This window comes from Varroa destructor, unplaced genomic scaffold, assembly GCF_002443255.2.
Source record: "Varroa destructor unplaced genomic scaffold, Vdes_3.0 BEIS01000004.1, whole genome shotgun sequence".
Taxonomy (NCBI): Eukaryota; Metazoa; Arthropoda; class Arachnida; order Mesostigmata; family Varroidae; genus Varroa; species Varroa destructor.
In genome coordinates, this window is record NW_019211457.1 from 16,803,216 (window position 1) to 16,820,590 (window position 17,375).

At 39.4% G+C, this 17,375-nt stretch overlaps 2 protein-coding genes across 14 annotated transcripts in view; one reads left to right on the forward strand and one right to left on the reverse strand.

Moving 5' to 3' along the window:
• Window positions 1-17,375, reverse strand: part of LOC111248906 (synapsin-like) — a 58,277-nt gene that overhangs the window by 6,153 nt on the left and 34,749 nt on the right. For 2 of the 3 annotated variants that reach the window (XM_022802001.2, XM_086986148.1), the window contains 7 exons: window positions 9,115-9,186; window positions 8,791-8,927; window positions 6,548-6,605; window positions 6,033-6,152; window positions 3,198-3,454; window positions 2,756-2,807; window positions 158-355 (listed from right to left, as the gene is read on the reverse strand). In XM_022802001.2, coding sequence (XP_022657736.2) covers window positions 158-355; window positions 2,756-2,807; window positions 3,198-3,454; window positions 6,033-6,152; window positions 6,548-6,605; window positions 8,791-8,927; window positions 9,115-9,186 — 894 coding nt within the window. The remainder of the gene's footprint in view (window positions 1-157; window positions 356-2,755; window positions 2,808-3,197; window positions 3,455-6,032; window positions 6,153-6,547; window positions 6,606-8,790; window positions 8,928-9,114; window positions 9,187-17,375) is intronic. The other variant, XM_086986149.1, reaches the window with a different exon arrangement.
• The window catches only part of LOC111249364 (uncharacterized), a 30,521-nt gene continuing 23,473 nt past the window's right edge, over window positions 10,328-17,375 (forward strand). For 2 of the 11 annotated variants that reach the window (XR_015325792.1, XM_086986145.1), the window contains exons 1-2: window positions 10,328-10,506; window positions 11,355-11,453. Coding sequence is in view for 6 of the 11 variants with exons in the window: in XM_086986145.1 (XP_086842271.1) it covers window positions 10,471-10,506; window positions 11,355-11,453 (135 nt within the window). In the remaining 5 variants the exon portion in view is untranslated. Of the gene's footprint in view, window positions 10,507-11,354; window positions 12,678-12,964; window positions 15,251-17,375 lie in introns of those variants that run through there. The other 9 variants (XM_022803143.2, XM_086986144.1, XR_015325796.1 and 6 more) reach the window with 9 other exon arrangements.

Genomic DNA, 17,375 nt, shown 5'->3' on the forward strand with positions numbered 1-17,375 from the left:
ATAGTAGACGCCACCGGGTACACAAAGCCCAAACCGCACTTGCACAATATCATCAAGTTTCTCCAAAACAACATCCCGTTTAAAAGGGCCGCTGCAAAAACTTCGACGGAACGAAGAAAGTCGAGCCCTGAACGTACTCTCTACAAAAACTACTAACCCCAGGTGCAGCCGGCACGGGGGGTGGTGGCTGTTGCTGAGTGGCACTGGTTGTAGCTGATGACGGCTGGACCGAGGATCCGGCAGCCTGAAGGGCAGCGGCTGAAGGCGGGGGCGGTGTCGGAGGTGGGGGGCCAGTAGTTGTCGACGAACCCCGACGGAGACCCGGTGGCGCTGGACGAGGCGGAAGGGTTCCCGCCTGAATATTTTTAGGGCATAGAGGTGCACACAGATAGAGTAGATTCACCCCGAACGCATCCATATACAAGAGGCATCCGCAATCGAGAAGAAATGTGTGAGCCGATGCAAAGTGCGAGAGCAGTTGTTAAAAAGATTTAGAGAGATTTGACGTGTCATAGACTTGGCATGGGCTGCATTATTAACAGAAACTAATGCATTTATGTATCAGTGATGCACTGATTCGTCAGTACCGACATTTATGCTTGCTTCTGGTTGTTCTAGCGCAGATTGCGTCAATGAGTCATTTCTGGACACTATAATAAAGCTAATTAGTTATATATATATATATATATATATATATAAGTATTGATATTGATGAAGTATTAGATATTGATGCTGAATGCACACTAACACCTTACGCGCTCTATTTTTCTTAAAAAATTGAAATTTCCCTACAACAGTTCTTCCTGTTAAAGTCCTATTGTATTGGCTTTCACCGTTTCAGACCAAAGCAGCTGGTCCAGCAAGAGATTTTTTCGGCCTGTTATTTTTGAATCAGTCGATGCTTACTAGACCGACATTTACGTTAATAAACAAGACGTACAAAACGGAGAGGAATGGTGCTTTGACTACTGAAACATTAAACCTCATAAAACAAGCTTTCACGGACGCATTCACTGTTAAAACTCTATCATAATAAACGCAATCCTTTGGTGAATTTCGCGTAAACTTTGTACATATAACAAATATTCTTAACTTTGTATATGTATATATAAATCACTCGAAAAGGTCGTTCGTAAGAAAAACATTAAGTGTGAATGATATGTTTCTCCAAGCGATCGTTTTTGCTCTACATAAACATAAATATTTGTCTTTGTAGCAATACAAAAGATATTGTTCGTTATATTATATAACGTGTCTGATACAGTTAAATATGCTGCACTGCTTTACGACACAAATCCAAATGTCGGCTTACACAACAGCTGTTTTTTTCTTTTTAAATTAATTAAAAAAAAAACAAATTTTCAAATTTGGTCATAAAGTAATGGGTCAAAGGCCCTTTGATTGTCGGATACGAAACTGGATATTCCAGACTGTCGAACTCAGCTTTCGTCGCCTGGTATTTCCGTCCATTATTCCAGTGAATTATATGTATATTAGGGATGTCAAACTAACTGCATTCGTAGACGACAATACTAACAGTAAACGATACAAGCAGACAACGAAAGCCAGGTTTACTACAGACTATGGAACTTATAAAGAAGATAACTGCTAGCAACAGTGGCGCCTCTTGCGGTGCTTTTATTATTACTGTCACTATATTTGCAGATTTAAACACTGCGGGACTGTACAATATACCGGGTGTTTATTGAACTGCATCAATTTATTCTAACCTGTAGCGTACGCATTTAAATGTTAGTTTCATCCTTGTTCGACGATCAGGTACGCAAGTTGAGTGCTATGAGTGTTCGGGTGGTGAATAGAAATCCGCCGTCTGATCAATATCAAGTCTACTAACTTTGTTTATTAAATAGTTGTGCGATGTGGGTAGTTGCCGGGTGATGGGTTTCCATTTACCAGATCCAACGCATTATAATGGGGTAACCTAAAGTTGCGATACTTCTACGTTGAGTATAATGTTTGCAAATAGGAGTTTTTAAGCCTCAAGTGAATTTAAGAAATGCTCGTTTAAGGAATTGGTTATCCTTTTAATAGGCACCAAAGTATCAGGCTACATATGATGACAAGCGGCGAACGACAATAGATCTGAGGCCTGCGATGGGTTCTGCTAATATAAACAATATTTTTAGAAGATCGAATCTTCAGCTAAAGCTAGCGCAACACCGCGAGGCCCCAGCAACGCAATGACGGTAAGCAAATTTGAAATTGTGTGATCGCTTACATTTGCGTTATGGAAGTTTTTTTGTTCTTTCTATCGCAGCGACTTTCTTTAGCGTACAAAAAGCGAAGCGTTTTGATATATTAGCACGTTTGTTTTCGGAATGAGGGTAATAATGTAAACTATGTTTAGATTATATATTCCTGGAATAAATGAGAACATCTCTCACTAAATAAGAACTCTCACACAGTTGTGGAGGAAGGTGTACATCGGCAGTTCCCACACAAAAGTCGAAAATGACTTAAGAAACGTTGCTAGCCAAAGCGATCAAGAATAAAACGCCTGTTCAGTACCAAATATAAAAAAAAAGAACTAACATGACCGGCATCGACAACCCAAGGGTTATTATCATGAGAGAAGTCATTCTGTTGTTGCCATAGACGCGCGAGAACGTGTCAAAAAATCCGATTTCTGACAAATTACTCGAACCGATTAACTGAATTCAAATCAGCTCTGCGAAATAGAAGAAGAAGAAATCGTGGGACCAAAGCAAATTTAAGGGTAGTTGTGAGCGGTTACCTGTGAAGAAGCATTAGCGTCGCCAGAAACTGCCGGAGGTGGAACTGGCCTCCTGCAATGAAAAACAACGTTCAAATGTTCTTTCTAATCTGGGCATATCGTTGCGTCAGTTTAATAGAAATGATATAGTATATATTTAGTGCGAAAATCAATAAAATATTTAGTACTGAATTGAAAAAGGGATACAATACCAACAACCATAATAATAAGGCCTACACGATTTGTTTGGCCATATATACATACATACATACATCAAAGAATAATCATTGACGCAAAATAGCAGACCTGTGTCTCATTATGAGATGTCACCACATTACAATTACTTATAATCGAAGCTTTGGTTTAAGCCTCTTTTCCCGCTCTGACGTCCATGAAAAGGGCAGAACCTTCGTGGACTCGGATACTGCAGGCCCGATTGAAGCAAGGGTTTGGAGATACTCACGGAGGCTGTGGAGGTGCGCTAGCCACGGCTGAGCCGGGGGCAGCTCCCGGAGCACTAGTGGCAGTCGCTGCTCCTGATGCAGGCGCGGATACATTTGCTGCAAATGGAGGTGCAGTTGCGGGAACGGCCGGACGGGCTGACAGCTGAGTTCCGGGCGGTCTGCAGAACTGGTGCATTTTCTGAACTACCAAATCAGCGATCAGACGTCTGTCCTCGTCTTGAGTCTCGCCTAAGAGCTGCAGCGATGAGTCATTGGCCTTTATTTGTCCAGAGACGTAGATTGGTAGGGTAGAAGGGATGGCCCGTACAAACGTCAAAAGGAGATAAGACATCACATAAAAAAAACGTTACAGGATTGCTTCCAACTGCAAATACATTTCAAAGGAGCTTGAAACATGAAACCCCAGTGGGGAGCGCCTTTCAGATACAATTGCTTCAAGCTACCCTGATTGGAAGCAAAATATCCGACTTGCGGTATATTTGGATATCCGAATGTCGATATCTTTCAAACTATCCAAGGACTTTTATCACGTCTCCTATATATTAAACACTTTTTTTTTCTTTTTTCATATAAACTCTATATATATATATATACTTAAATGCAGACTGAAACATTAACTTCGTTTTACTTTGGAAATTTGTATACAGTATGCAATGCATTGTTGATGGGGTACTCTAATTTCTTGTGTGGACTTTGTAGAACCACCTAATTTAAACGGTGTATACCTAAACTATCTCAAAAATTATTTTAATAATTTTTTTGCGTATGAGCTTAGCTTGACAAAAAGCCGGGTTAATTAAAAAAAATGGAGATTGCGGCACGACAAAGCTGCATCGTCGCTGTTAGGCGGTCAGCGACACCTAATCACTCGCTAACGAAACTATGATGTCTGTGTAGAATAGGGTACTTTTTATGAGAAAAGGTTGAAAGAAAGATTTACTTTAAGCAGATAATTAAAATATAACATAGTAAGAAAACCCGTCTCATCTCAGTTAAGCAGTGAGCCTCTAATGACTTGCAATTATGTTTATTACTTGATTTATGGGTACGAACGCCGTTTGAATGGTGCAGGCCATCGACGTGGATGAGAATCAAGACGATGTTGCGAAAAAATAATGGATAACTTCTATGAAGAACATGAATAATAGCTTTAACAGGCAAAAAATAATAAAAACAATAAACTACTAAGAGATTCTCATTAATTTAGGGTAGCTATTTGCCGCCGGGTGAGGTTGGCCACAAGAAACTATGGTGTCAAGTGTAAATTGACAGGCTAAAAGCAGCCCTTGGTGGCTAAAGCAACTTTTGGCAGGAAGTTCCTTAAGAACTTATACCAACAGGCGTTGTATGCGAAGCAAACACGAACCCAGTAGTTATGTTGGAACGAATATCTACCACTTTCACAACGTGAATTCTCGGGATGCTTAAAACATAAAAAGAGCAAATTTACCTGTGCCATGCCTGCTTGGTTAATTTTATAACATATTGATCTTGTTTTAGCTATTACATTATTGTTAGTAGAGATAAAAGCGGTTAGAAACGTCTCAACTGTAGTGTCTAGAGGGCAGGTCAGCAAACAGCGAAGATTACATGTCGCAAAAAATAAACATCACGGGGAAAACATTCCGGGTAATCCAACCGTATACATTTCTTTTCTTTTATTATTACAGAACTTCGGGAAGCTAGCAAGAACAGTTGTCACAAAGAACTCATATCCGAAGAAAATTGACATTACCTTAGACGTCCAGCAGAAGCGACGAAAAGCATTTTCAACAATACTTGCATCTTTCAGAAAGAAGGATCATCCGGACACACAATAAGCTTATTATACTTTATTCACAATTCGCATACTATTAATCTATTTTCATCGTCACCACTCCTTACCATTTATTAAAACTGGAGTAAGGCCTTTGGGCCTAAGTAAATACGATAAGTATATAAGCAATACGATCTCAGAAGTTTCACCACGCTTTACGAGTTTAATATATCCTCTTTGATGTAGACAGATTAGACCGGACACAACGGAGATACGCTTCGGATAAGAAGCGGCCACCAGTAGGACGTTTCGGGAAGTCGAATGGAATGCACGATGCATTCCGTCATTGAGCAGTGTCGAAAGAGTAGTAACGCAAAGACAGAGACGGCGCTTAATTTTCATGAAGGATAGCCAATAATCTTCAGGTTTTGTTCCACGACTATGTCCTGATTGACTCAATCGGGCGAGCAGGCTAAATGAGCGATTTTTCGGTCTGATTGTGCAGCCGCCGTTAGCACATGCAATCAAATGTATGTTATGCCTTTCACAGTAAAGATTTACATGGGTTCCGACGTTTATCCCATAGAAGATGCTTAAGGTTCGCATGTACATTTTTGTGGTAGTAGGTATATAATATAGTTACATGTGGACAATATTCGTGTTTACTTTTAGTTCGCACTAGAGAAAGTCCATAACAAGTGTTTGATCAAAGTCGTCTGACTAGAATCTGGTCATTGTGGTGTACTACATAAGATGACTTCCTTCTGCAGGTTGTAAGTAAGCAACGCGTCTTAGGTTTTTGGGTCACCCACTAAGAGTTGAGGTTGATACCGACTCAAGATTAGAGGTCGTACAAGGAAGTATTTAGCCAGTGGAGTTAATCGCGCATGACAAAGCTCTTGCGTTTGAAATAATTGCAGCTTGAAAATGCTGGCTTAGGCCTTAGAGTACTATTGTGGTGTTTAGCTGAAAGTGAAGTTAGGCACCCGAATGGATTTATACATAAAGTTCTTTGCAACGGTACGAAGTAATGAGTTGAACTTGTCTGTTATATATATGATCTTTATTACTGGCTTACCTCCGTAATATATTCCCGGCCGTCCTTTCCTTGAATTGCCTCTACCGCACAAATGTCTAGTCCACCGTAAAGTTCCGCCACAGCGTCTACCCATGTTTTATAGCGTTCGTATAAAACCACCTGATAAAGTCGGACGAAATTACAAAACAGGAAAAAAAAAAAAGAGAAATCATTATGTGAAATATCATTTGGTATCGAATAGATTTTTTCAGATAACTATTGTTAATTCGATAATAACTGATCTAAAAACAATAAAAAAAAAATTGATGATCAATAAAAACACTAAGCTTTCAATCGTTCTATCAGTTCCTGTGACTGAGACTTCGGCAAAAGTTTTCACTGACACATTTGAATACTATATTGACATTTAATGTACATACAAATATGAAAAAGTGACAAGTGTCGTAAGAGCTCGTCGGTATAGGCCATCTAATAAGCTGCATAGAGAGCTCCCAAATTTCCTACAGATAATGCACAATGGGTTATCTAAAAAACTACTGCTATATGATACAAACCTGTTCCAACATAGCAGACCCCATATTCGCTTTCCAGTTACCACTGATACTTTTGCGCCTAAAGTAAGGGAAAATACGAATTAATTTCTATGATTTCTTTATATTAAAATATACAAAATTGTACCTTTAGATATCGCGGAGTTAATTATGGCACGTTACACATCACATGGATGTGGTTTCGGCCTATTTATTTTATGTGACTCCAAACAATTGTCAGGCAAATCGTGGCTAGAACACACCAACTTTTTCGTATCATAAACGTTTAAGCCTTTACGTAGTCATCAGTATTCTCAGAATAGAGAACCATTATATATGGCGAATGTATTTAGTATAGTCTAAATACGGCGGGGAGCTTCGCGGAAGTTAATCAATATTTGCACATGATATAAGAGCATTTTCAAAAATGGTCACTAAAATAAGCCGCAGAAGAGGGGAAAAATCAACGCAACAAAATACTGATAGAAAAAAGAGAACACACAATCGTGTAGCAACGCAAGGCATTGTTGGCGCTACGCACGCCTCTACTTCCTAGTATTGTCCTTTGTCACGTACAAACTCCGTCTATGCGACTGCTTTCAGCGTAGCATCGATAGCCCGATAGCAGCAGCTAACATAGAAGGTGTTATTTAGGAATTCTACATGTATGAGTATGGCTACCGCGGACTGAAAACGGTGGCACAAGAGGCGACAAAAAAGGGAAACCGCAAAGAAGGAGCAATCCGAGTTGAACAGAGTTGTCTCTCAGCTGTGCTGCAAATGCCAATGATGCTTTTGGGGCGAGGTTCCAGAGCAGAGTAAAATGATGACCAGCTATGCCTAACGACATATCTGATATGTGGCATCACCACCGCGTTCATCATCATGAGCGTCGCTATTGTCGCATCATGACAATCAACGTCGTTATTTACCGTCGCAACCTCGACTCGTCAACGGAGCTCTTTAATGCAAAAATGAGCGGCGGGAGGATTCGATGAGGGCGACGAAAGGAGGCATACGGACGAAATAGGACTCGCCGAGATGAAGCGGACGACAGACAGTGGAGAAAGAAACGGAACGGACGAAGAGTACCTCGTAAGAAACGTGATCTCGTATTTGCAATGAAAAGAGTTCGCGTTGATATGTGCAGTTAATGATCAGAGTAACTTCTGGCAACGTCCATTCTATTAAGTCTGACATGAAGCATGTACAGCTGAAGTCGAATGAAACTGGGCACGGTTATTCGGAAATGACAAACATCTGTAATTGATTTTATGTTTGAACATTTTACTATTCTTTAAGCATTGTTCTTCGGTCAGCTGTCAAGTCACTTTTCATTCTTGAATCGAAACGATACCATCCAGTACAGCCCAAAAATATATATATTCATTCGATTTACACCCCTTAGAGAGGAAGCTGGTACAGTTTCTTAAACTCGATTTCCGGCTACATCTTAAGCACGATTCGAGTGGTTGAAAGTAGTTTACCCTCGAGTTTTTTTAGTGGAGTGCCATAGCCCAGCGAAATCGTATAATTATAATATACTATTTCGTGATAAACTGGAAGATACTACAGCATTGTTTTATATTTTCAAGATAAATCGCGCGTAATAAGGTTTACGCGTTCAAAATAACAATATCGATCCATTGTGAATCGAGATTTATAAATATGCTGTCTTAAAACAAACCATATGTTAGAGATGAGGTCTCACCGCATTGTATTTCCATTCTGTTATTGCCTGTGTTGATAAACCCTGTTTCCTGTTATTGCATCCTCCTCTTAGGTCCCATGGCTCAGTCTCTTAAGCTAAGCCGCTTGTATCATGGTGGGACAAGCCTAAAAATGTGCTCATGTAGGATCAAAGATGTATATTGTATGACATAATAATTGAAATAAGTACGAACGTGAATTTCGCTAACAGCAAGCCTATTCTGCTACATGCTATTATATAATAAAATGTCAATTTATACATATGTAAAATCAAGTAGACTGTTTGCCTTACCTAGATAGAGCGTGCAAGCTATACCGATGAAAACAGGTATATAAATTAGGTACCAGCAGGCGCTTTTACATATGCCCCCTTAAAAAGATCAATGCACTTAAAAATTCTGCTATCAGGTGATCTTTTACAACGAAAGCTTCAAAACATGTTAGCCACATGACACATGTGAACACAGTGAATCTGAGTTCTGAGAGATCATACGAAGATCGAACTTGCTGCTAGCTAAATGAAAGGCAATAAGCACTATCACAAGGGCAAAACTTACATAAACGCTTTGTAGTTATTGCCGATTTTCTGGATGTGAAGATCGTATTTTGTATCGATGAAAGGCTCGACGGTACAGTATGAATGTGATACTGCTACCACGCTTTGGACGTCCATATAGTCGAATTGATTTTCTACCTAACGTGAACAGATTTTCAAAATAACGCACCAATTAGAAGCTATCAAACATTACGTTGCATTTAGGACTGAAACGTTTATCATCATCGATGGAAACGTAACTTCACATAGATATGCACGTTAAGTTTCTAGGAATAGCAGCTAATGACTAGCAAAAAATCTGTGCTTCGAAAAATTCTGCACTTACCTTGATTTTGCCGATGCCCCCATGAGCATGAGCAATTTTAACCACGCATGGAAATTTGGGCATGCTCATACACTGCAAAGAACAGTAATAATCGAACATACGAAAAATACAGATTAAAACAGTGAAACTTGTCGCCTTTTCCTCTTGAAACATCCTACAAATGCAAGATGTTTTGTTGGCGAGTCCATTTCTTCGCATAATTGTTTGACGTCTTTTTTTAGCAATTTAGCTTCCGAGGTCCTTCATCCTCGTTACTGTACGAAGTTTAGGACTTTGTGCGACGAAGTGATAAATGCGGCCCTGCGGCCTTTCTGAAATTTAGAACATTTTTATGTTCTTTTGCTTGTACCTTTTCATGGTAAAACTACTATTTTAACATACATATTTCAGAGATCTAATGTAGCAGCTTTATAGTAATGATATTAAACGTCAGGGATAGTAAATTTCGGTCGTTTCAAGTGTCAGAGATCATGCGCTTACATGTTCATATGTGATGTCAAAAATCAGTATATTTAATGAAATCATTGTACGAAAAGAAAATAATTAGCCACAATGTTGCAAATGAACAACAAAGTAGTAAAGGTCAAATGGTTTCCCCCAATTTTCTAATAATTCTTAACCGCTCTATGTACCTACATATTTATTTTACTTATTTGTCGCAGAATATTATCTCCATAAAAAATACAGGGGTTGCTTTACTACCAATATAAACGCGATTAGAGCAACATAATGATTTAGTTAAATTTGGGTATGGAAAGTACCTGCAAAGCTTTATTAAGATGATGATAGGTCCAATGCTTTTAGGATTGTACACGTATCGTTTTCTAAATAGGATTATTCAGTTACCCTGTATAGCTAGTTCTTAATCGTTTATTCCACCTTTTGTCATTGTTGTGCTTACTGTTTATGCATTAGGCACCTATTTGCAGGAAGCCTAATTGATTTCACTTTCAGCGTGGAACATTCATCCAGTTTGAGCCCATCAAGCCTATATATGGATTCGATATATTTAGCCATCAGCAGTAGATAATAGTCACACTTATTATCTACAAACAAGATCCGAAATCTTCGTTACAATGATTCGTTCTAACTGTGAGCTGCGTTAACTTAAGGGCCGTCGATATTTGTGTTTTCAGCTTCTCGTCTATGCGTATGCAAATTTGGGCGCGCTTCCTTACATTCTTAGCAGTTGCAGACAACAAATGCACTTCCGGTAACCGTCTTGGTTCGCTTAAAGGTGGCCACCTCGGCCTTTTCGCGCGCTTTAAAAACTTGTGCTGTTGTAAACAAAACCAGCTGACTGCTCCAGTTACTGCTTCGAAGTGCAGTTAGACGGTTAGGAATTGAAGTGTGTGTATGAAAATGGCTACCCCGAATCTGTCGTCCTGTAAGGTACTTTTAAGTTATTACTACTCGCAAGGACGCCGGAAAACCGATAGCCAGTGTTGCATTTACACGAAAACAGAAGATATTGTCGTATTTGTTCAGGGTGATGCAGCATTTCTAGTTTGCATAGAAGCTCAAACTGAAAGACTATCTGAGTTTAATTAATCGGAGTACTCCAGCTGGGCAACAAATAAATATAGCCAATGGTCAAGGTTGGCTCAAATTAGCATATGCTAGAATCTCGTAAAAAATTGATGAGTCTTCATTGGTTCAGTTTTGTCGACAGCAGGACATGCTAAAGAAGGAAGTTATATATTCTCTTAGCGAATGAATCGCTTGTTAAATTAACATAGTTACAATAGATTATTCACGCCAGCTAACGAGCAGAATTGGACAGCTTGAACTTATATAGGCAACATATGATTATTTCGGAAATCAATGTTCTCAATGCACATCTGTCCAACATGAGGATGATTCGTTTTTTTTTATCTACAACCCGGCTTTATTTACCACCATTTCACAAAGAGAAACCTTGTTAAAGGATTTCATTATTAGGGTATTTTACTTTGATTTACGAAGCTCTGTCCAACTCAGCGAAGCTCACTGATAGTTAGATGTAACGAAAATGTGGCAATATATCGTTCATCACTGAGTAATACTTTTTCGCGTATCGTCCCGATTTCTACAACGAATAGTTTATGTTACATTATATTCGGATTCATTGTGGACTATTGCACTGTAGCTTATTTCCAATTAAATACAACAAATGTACGCTTTTAAATTTCACACAGAATATGATCTCAAACGATGATGAATAAGTAGAATTATCTTGAGTAATTTGGTGACCCTTACAGGTTCGAGTATTGTGGCCTAAGTTGAAGAATCGTACCAGGTCTGGTCTCAACCTTGAATCCGACAATCCTTCACCACGACAACGTTTCCAGAAGCCACCTGTGAGTGACGCCGATTTGGCATTGCTTCTTAATGAACAAACTGCTATTTATGATTCCCAAGTAAATGAATCGACTATCATCAAATTGATTGCGAGCGATGGCAGTCTTAAGGTATCTTCAAATACGCTGACGGCTTTTTCAGAACATTTTGCGCGAATGTCTTGTAGTAATATGAAAGAAACCCTAACACGAACGGTGGAGCTCACAAATTTCTCTCTGTCGACACTGGAATCTATGATTGCCTATATGACAACAGGGGCCCTGCCTTCTGATATCGACGGCCTACGACAACTTTCAGAGCTGTCAGGGTACATCCTTCAAGGACCGATGGAGAGCCATATAGCCAACACCCTTGTCAGATACGTAACCCCAGAAAATGCGGTTTATTTAGCCGATTTTGCGGCAACACAACCTACAGGGATTCTATATTCCAAAATCTTAAGGTATTTGGCCTCTTTGTGTTCGGAAGATTGGTTTTATCCCAATGTGCTTGGCCCTGACGGAGTTTGTTTAGCGGTGCTAAAAGATCTTTTGCTGCTCGACGAGCTTTGCGTCACTTCTGAAACTGAAGTGTTGTCAATAATTGATGCTTGGCTACGCACGCACCCGGGTGCAAATTTCTCAGATTTCGCAGATGTTGTACGAACTGCATGGCTGCCTACAGCATACCGACCACCAAACTCCAGTAAGGACCTTGCTTCTGGTGACACTAGTCCTGAACCCTGCGGTAACCGTTGCTGCCGACCGCGGCAACTTTACTTGCAGCATGTGCATTTTGTCGTGCTGGAAACAATTCGAAATCGGAGCGACGTTCTAGCGCCACAGCCTTTTCTGGAACACCTTGCACTGCCACGCTTTTCATCTCGGCCTATATTTTCAAATTTTATTCATGTGCTCTGTTCAGCTGAAGGTCGACCACAGAGAAGTCTAGCAAGATTTGAAATTCCCAGGCCAGATGATGGCGGAATTATTGGCACGAAAACTCCTTATAAGCTTGAATACTTCGGAGAATTCGGTATCTCATCAATGCCCGTTGTATTTCTGATGGTCCCAAGCGGTGTAGCAAGACTACAGCTCAGTCCCGAGATAACGTGCGAGTTTGTTCCTTTGATTAATTTTATTGAAAGACCCGTTACTAAGTTAGTTGATATTTGTTCCTGTCGTCGGGGTCTTCTTGTGTATCTTCAAAAGTGCGAAGTTGATCTCATCATCCTCGTGTCGAAGGTAAATTTTACATTCGTAATGTTTTTAGGACATCGAAAATAATTTCACTCACAGTTGTTAGCGTCTGAGCAATTATCAATGGCCCGCGTCAACGATTTGTCAGCTTGATACACGCATTGTCAGTTTGATACTAAACACATTTTTAGCTTACGCTCAAATCATTCTTTATTATTAAATAGAGAATTGAAATACGCGCCATTTGCAAGTTCCTTTGATAGCATTAACTTTTTGGGTTAACATTTATCCTTTAATGCGTTTACATTAACAATATGTGCGTTGCAATCTAGGAGACTGGTGATGCACAATTGGCCTTAACTCTGGAACCTATAATACGACCTCGCTTCTACTTAAACGACGAGCTGCTGCATGTCGAGTGCCATTATTCTCTCAACACTATTGTAGTTAGCTTGGATAACTTTTCCATCATAAACCAGTTTGAGGCAGGCCTTATGGTTTGCGATTATGAGGTGCTATGTGAGGACCTCAAGGAGCCTGACGAACAAGCATGTCATGATTCAAGCGAAGCACCAACAGAGGCTACGAAACGTTATTCATGCTCCTGTAAAGCTGCTCAAGCCAGAGCTATCAAGGACGCATCGGGTTTTTATTCAAGATGCCACACATCAAAGTTTTATTTGCGATGCGATGATGATCTGAGATTTCACGGAAAGAAAGCAGTATCATTGTTAATTCCTATAAAGGGCACAAAAAAATTGATTTTAGAAGGGGAGGGCCTTAATGTTGTTGTAGGTTTCATTCCTCATCGATTGTTTACTGTAAGTAGCGTTTGCGAATCCCTACCAAAACATTAAGCATATTACATATGTATCAGGCTGTTACAAGTGAATTCGGCGGACTTTGTTGAAACTGAACAACATTTTAGCTGCTCGCTAGAAGTAAAAAAGATTTTATTCGTAAACACTCTATTCACTCAAACATTTGTGAATGAAAACCGGTCAAGCCATCTCCAACAGAAATTAATTCAGAAGGAGAAACATTCCTTAGTCTCGAAAATTAATGCTCTATGATTAAGTTCTCGTTCCTCGAAGGCTACAGCGCCGCGGAAATTCATCGAAGATTGATGGATATATTACGTAAAATAGCTCCAGTGCGTGAGTAGTGCAAATTCAAGAAGGAATATTAGAGCGCTGAAGACTAGCGAGGAGGTGATTGGGCGTCGGAACCCGAAGGACAAGAACGCATTGGCACTTCTTGCGAAAGCAGAGTCTCGAACCTATAACCCAAATTACTGTAACTGTAGTAATTACCCGAATTACTATAACCCAAATACTGAAAATAAGTCTTACATGAATTAACTCCAAACCAGTTGGAACCAGTGTATGGTGTACTCCGCGTCGAATTTGCAGAACTTGAAAAAACAAAAAATCCGCCTATCGCATGCGGTTACCATAGGCAAAGCTTGGTTAAATCTCTACAGCTAGCTAGAAAGAGATAAATTTATCCAATGGCACCGCTTTGGAGAAATATCGAGTTCAGTAGCAGTGTCAAGTAGGTTCGGAGGTTAGGTGATGATTGTACTTGCAGTGGACATCAGAGGCGTCCCCTACTATGAGATACTTGTTGAAATGAAAGCAATAAATGTAGCCCGCTATCTTGAGTTCGTTAAGACACTCATGGGCCGTTGGCAGAGCTATCGAAAGCACACAGTTTTGTTATTTTATAACAATAGCAGACCTCACCGCCACACCTCAGTTACGTCCTGGATGGAGCAAACGAGTATCTAACGTTCGGGTTAACTTGCTAATTTTTTTGCTAGACTTCCTATATTATCTATGCTTTGAATTTTACGTCCGGTATCGCCGTTAGTCATTTCATCGGTCAGGCTTTCCATATCCTGAAAAAGGGCAACTAATGGACAAGCGCATCGCACTATTGATTTACTTCGAGAAGCCATAGATGGAGAAAGTACTTTACGGAATGCGAACAGTAAGTATATATCTGCCAGAACACTAAGACTAAGTATCATTCCAACCCAATTAGTAACCCAAAAGTTATTTAATTTTACCGCCGGCTTTGTGTGTAACAGCCATATATATATATTTTTGCACTATAAATATAAGCCTTTTTCTAGTTTGAATGCATCGATACGTGTCTGTATAGTCAGTTAGTTGCTTTCTTGGCCCTACATTAGTTCAAAAACAGTGATTTTTTTTGCAAAAAAACACAAAAATCATAAATGTATAATATTTGCATATAATATGAAAAATGCGGAGTTCGTTTTCGCTGTATATAGTTAGTCAGTAAGAATAAATGTACCGCCTGCACACTCTATGGTGTCAATTGTGTCAAGTAAATGTACTAATCATTATAATTAGAGCGTGCCCAACCGCACCAATTGCTGTGTTTGTAACACTCCAAATGTTTTGATTAATTAAAATTCGGTTTTTAGTAAATCATCACCGTCGTAATGTCCAGCAGCATGTGGGTATCGAATCAATCAAAGCGTACGTTAAGCCATTTTGTCCTCGCCGTTAAGAAAAAGACGTGTAAGCTTGCAGGATAAGACGCAAACGTGAGAATCGGTTTAAATAAATAATAATGCACGCATCGAAGTAGTTTGCTCTTTATATTTAGATATTTCAACTTTATTCTAATGTTGATTTTAATGACAAGCTTGAACAGTTACAATCACGAATACGATCATTTACCATTTATCATCATTTAAAGTTGCCTAAGCCAGTTTTCAAATCTAAATCGTCGTCAGGAAAACGGGTTTGTCTGGGTAAGCTGCACTCAGTGTCCCTTATAATTGTCGACCAACTAGTCCATAACTACTCTTAATTTGACTATTTCATGTTTGTATTTTGTAACTATCGCATTTTTCCATTCGCATTATCTGTTCGTCCATAAATCTATAATTTTAGATCAGGTATGGCAAAAGCCAGCAAAAAAAAAGTGTTTCGAAGTTGTTTCGCTTATTCTGCTGAAATATAACAATATTGTAGATAACAAAAAGATGCAGGAAAATTTCATATAAAAATCAACTAAATATTTATGAAAATTTTCATAGACGTTTCATGTATTTACAACTAATATATATTCGTAAACAATCAAAAAAGCTTCGCATGGTCCTGAATATTTACTCCCGATAGTTAAATCAGAAAAACGTATTTAGAATAGTCAGCGATAGCTTGAACTTCCACAAACTTAGATAAAGTACGAATAACAATGTGTATTATCTGAATCGAATAATCGTGTACTGTTTACAAAAAGGGATCCACATAGGAATCCAGTTGCTCAATGTAATGCTAAACAAAAAATTCAGGTCATTTTCTATGTTTTTTAGTTGCCGGCAGAAGAAGGGTCCTGTTAAAAGAAAAAAAAATTAGCAAATGGTCTCGAAGTCTTAGTAGCTGTACTTTGCATGAAAGAAGTAAAAGCTTATTTAAACGTAAGTGGTTCATTTTCGGATAATGCGTTCATTGCAAATATGACTCCAATGGCGTTCGTATATGGGCTATTGTCTAGATCTCACAGTAGATAGATTGCATCCATACACTTTGGATTGACGATGAAATCGGTCATGAGACATTCAGTTATTTTCGCGATACAAGATTGCATTTCTCCAAGACTCTTCGGCATGGCCAGAGTTGGTCGCAATATGTTGCTACGCCCCTCTGTTTTGAGTTTTACGTCCGGTATCGCCGTTTGGCATTCTATCAGACGGCTGGCTCCCAACACGAAACAAAGCCTATGTGTCTATACCCAGCTTCGCACCTAGACCACAACATGTCCCTAAGATTAGTAGGCAAATACGTTAACGACTAGTCTATCACGGGGACATGTTACTTTGTCTATAACAGATATGCACGACTTCCGGACTCGAAGGGGTAACTGTGGTCCCCGCAGGCTTTTGTCTTCCTTTGCAGCATACTCGAGAAAACAACTTCTAACGACGGATAATCTGTCTATTGAATGAGGTCGTTGTTTGAAAAACCTTTTCCCTATCCACTCGTCTTAAATACATGGCCGTCATCGCGTGCCTATATAAAAAGCTTACCATACTGCATAATTGACTTGCACAAATTGACAAAACGTAATCTTTTCAATACGATGGAAATATGATGGTGGGTTGGTCAATGCCCATCGTTACACTCGAGCTGTTGGCAATGTTGATGAAGCACACCTTAATTTATAAAAATTTAGTACTAGTTTTATTTACCGCACTACTGACTGGTTAACTTCCAACATCAGAGACAAGTAAAGCTCTTGCTTTCTAAATGCCATTATCTGATACTTTAAAGTAACCTAAATATTTCAAATTCTATGTCCTGTACTACCGATAACAGTTGCACCTCATATCCTGCTAATGCTTTTGCAGCCTCGGCAGCAGCGCTAACCTATACCTGGCTTAAAAACGACGTCAAGCAATTTTAAGCATACCGTACAGTCCATACAAGGGAGCGTATCGAAAAGTTATCAGCAGGTTATCGATGCTTTATTGCTACAGTAAGGGTAGCTCACTAGTTTTAGGAGCTTTGCAGTCGACGTCTTTCATGACTCCAGTGCAGAAGGCAATCCTGACTGACATGCGCACATGTGGTCAGACCATGAAGCGACCATTTATCCGAAAAAGATAAGATGATGATGATGAGCTTGCGTCTATGAGCGAGCTCGCTGAAGTCATGTGCTAATTCACAGATATAGATTAGCATATTCGTATATAAACTGTATTCA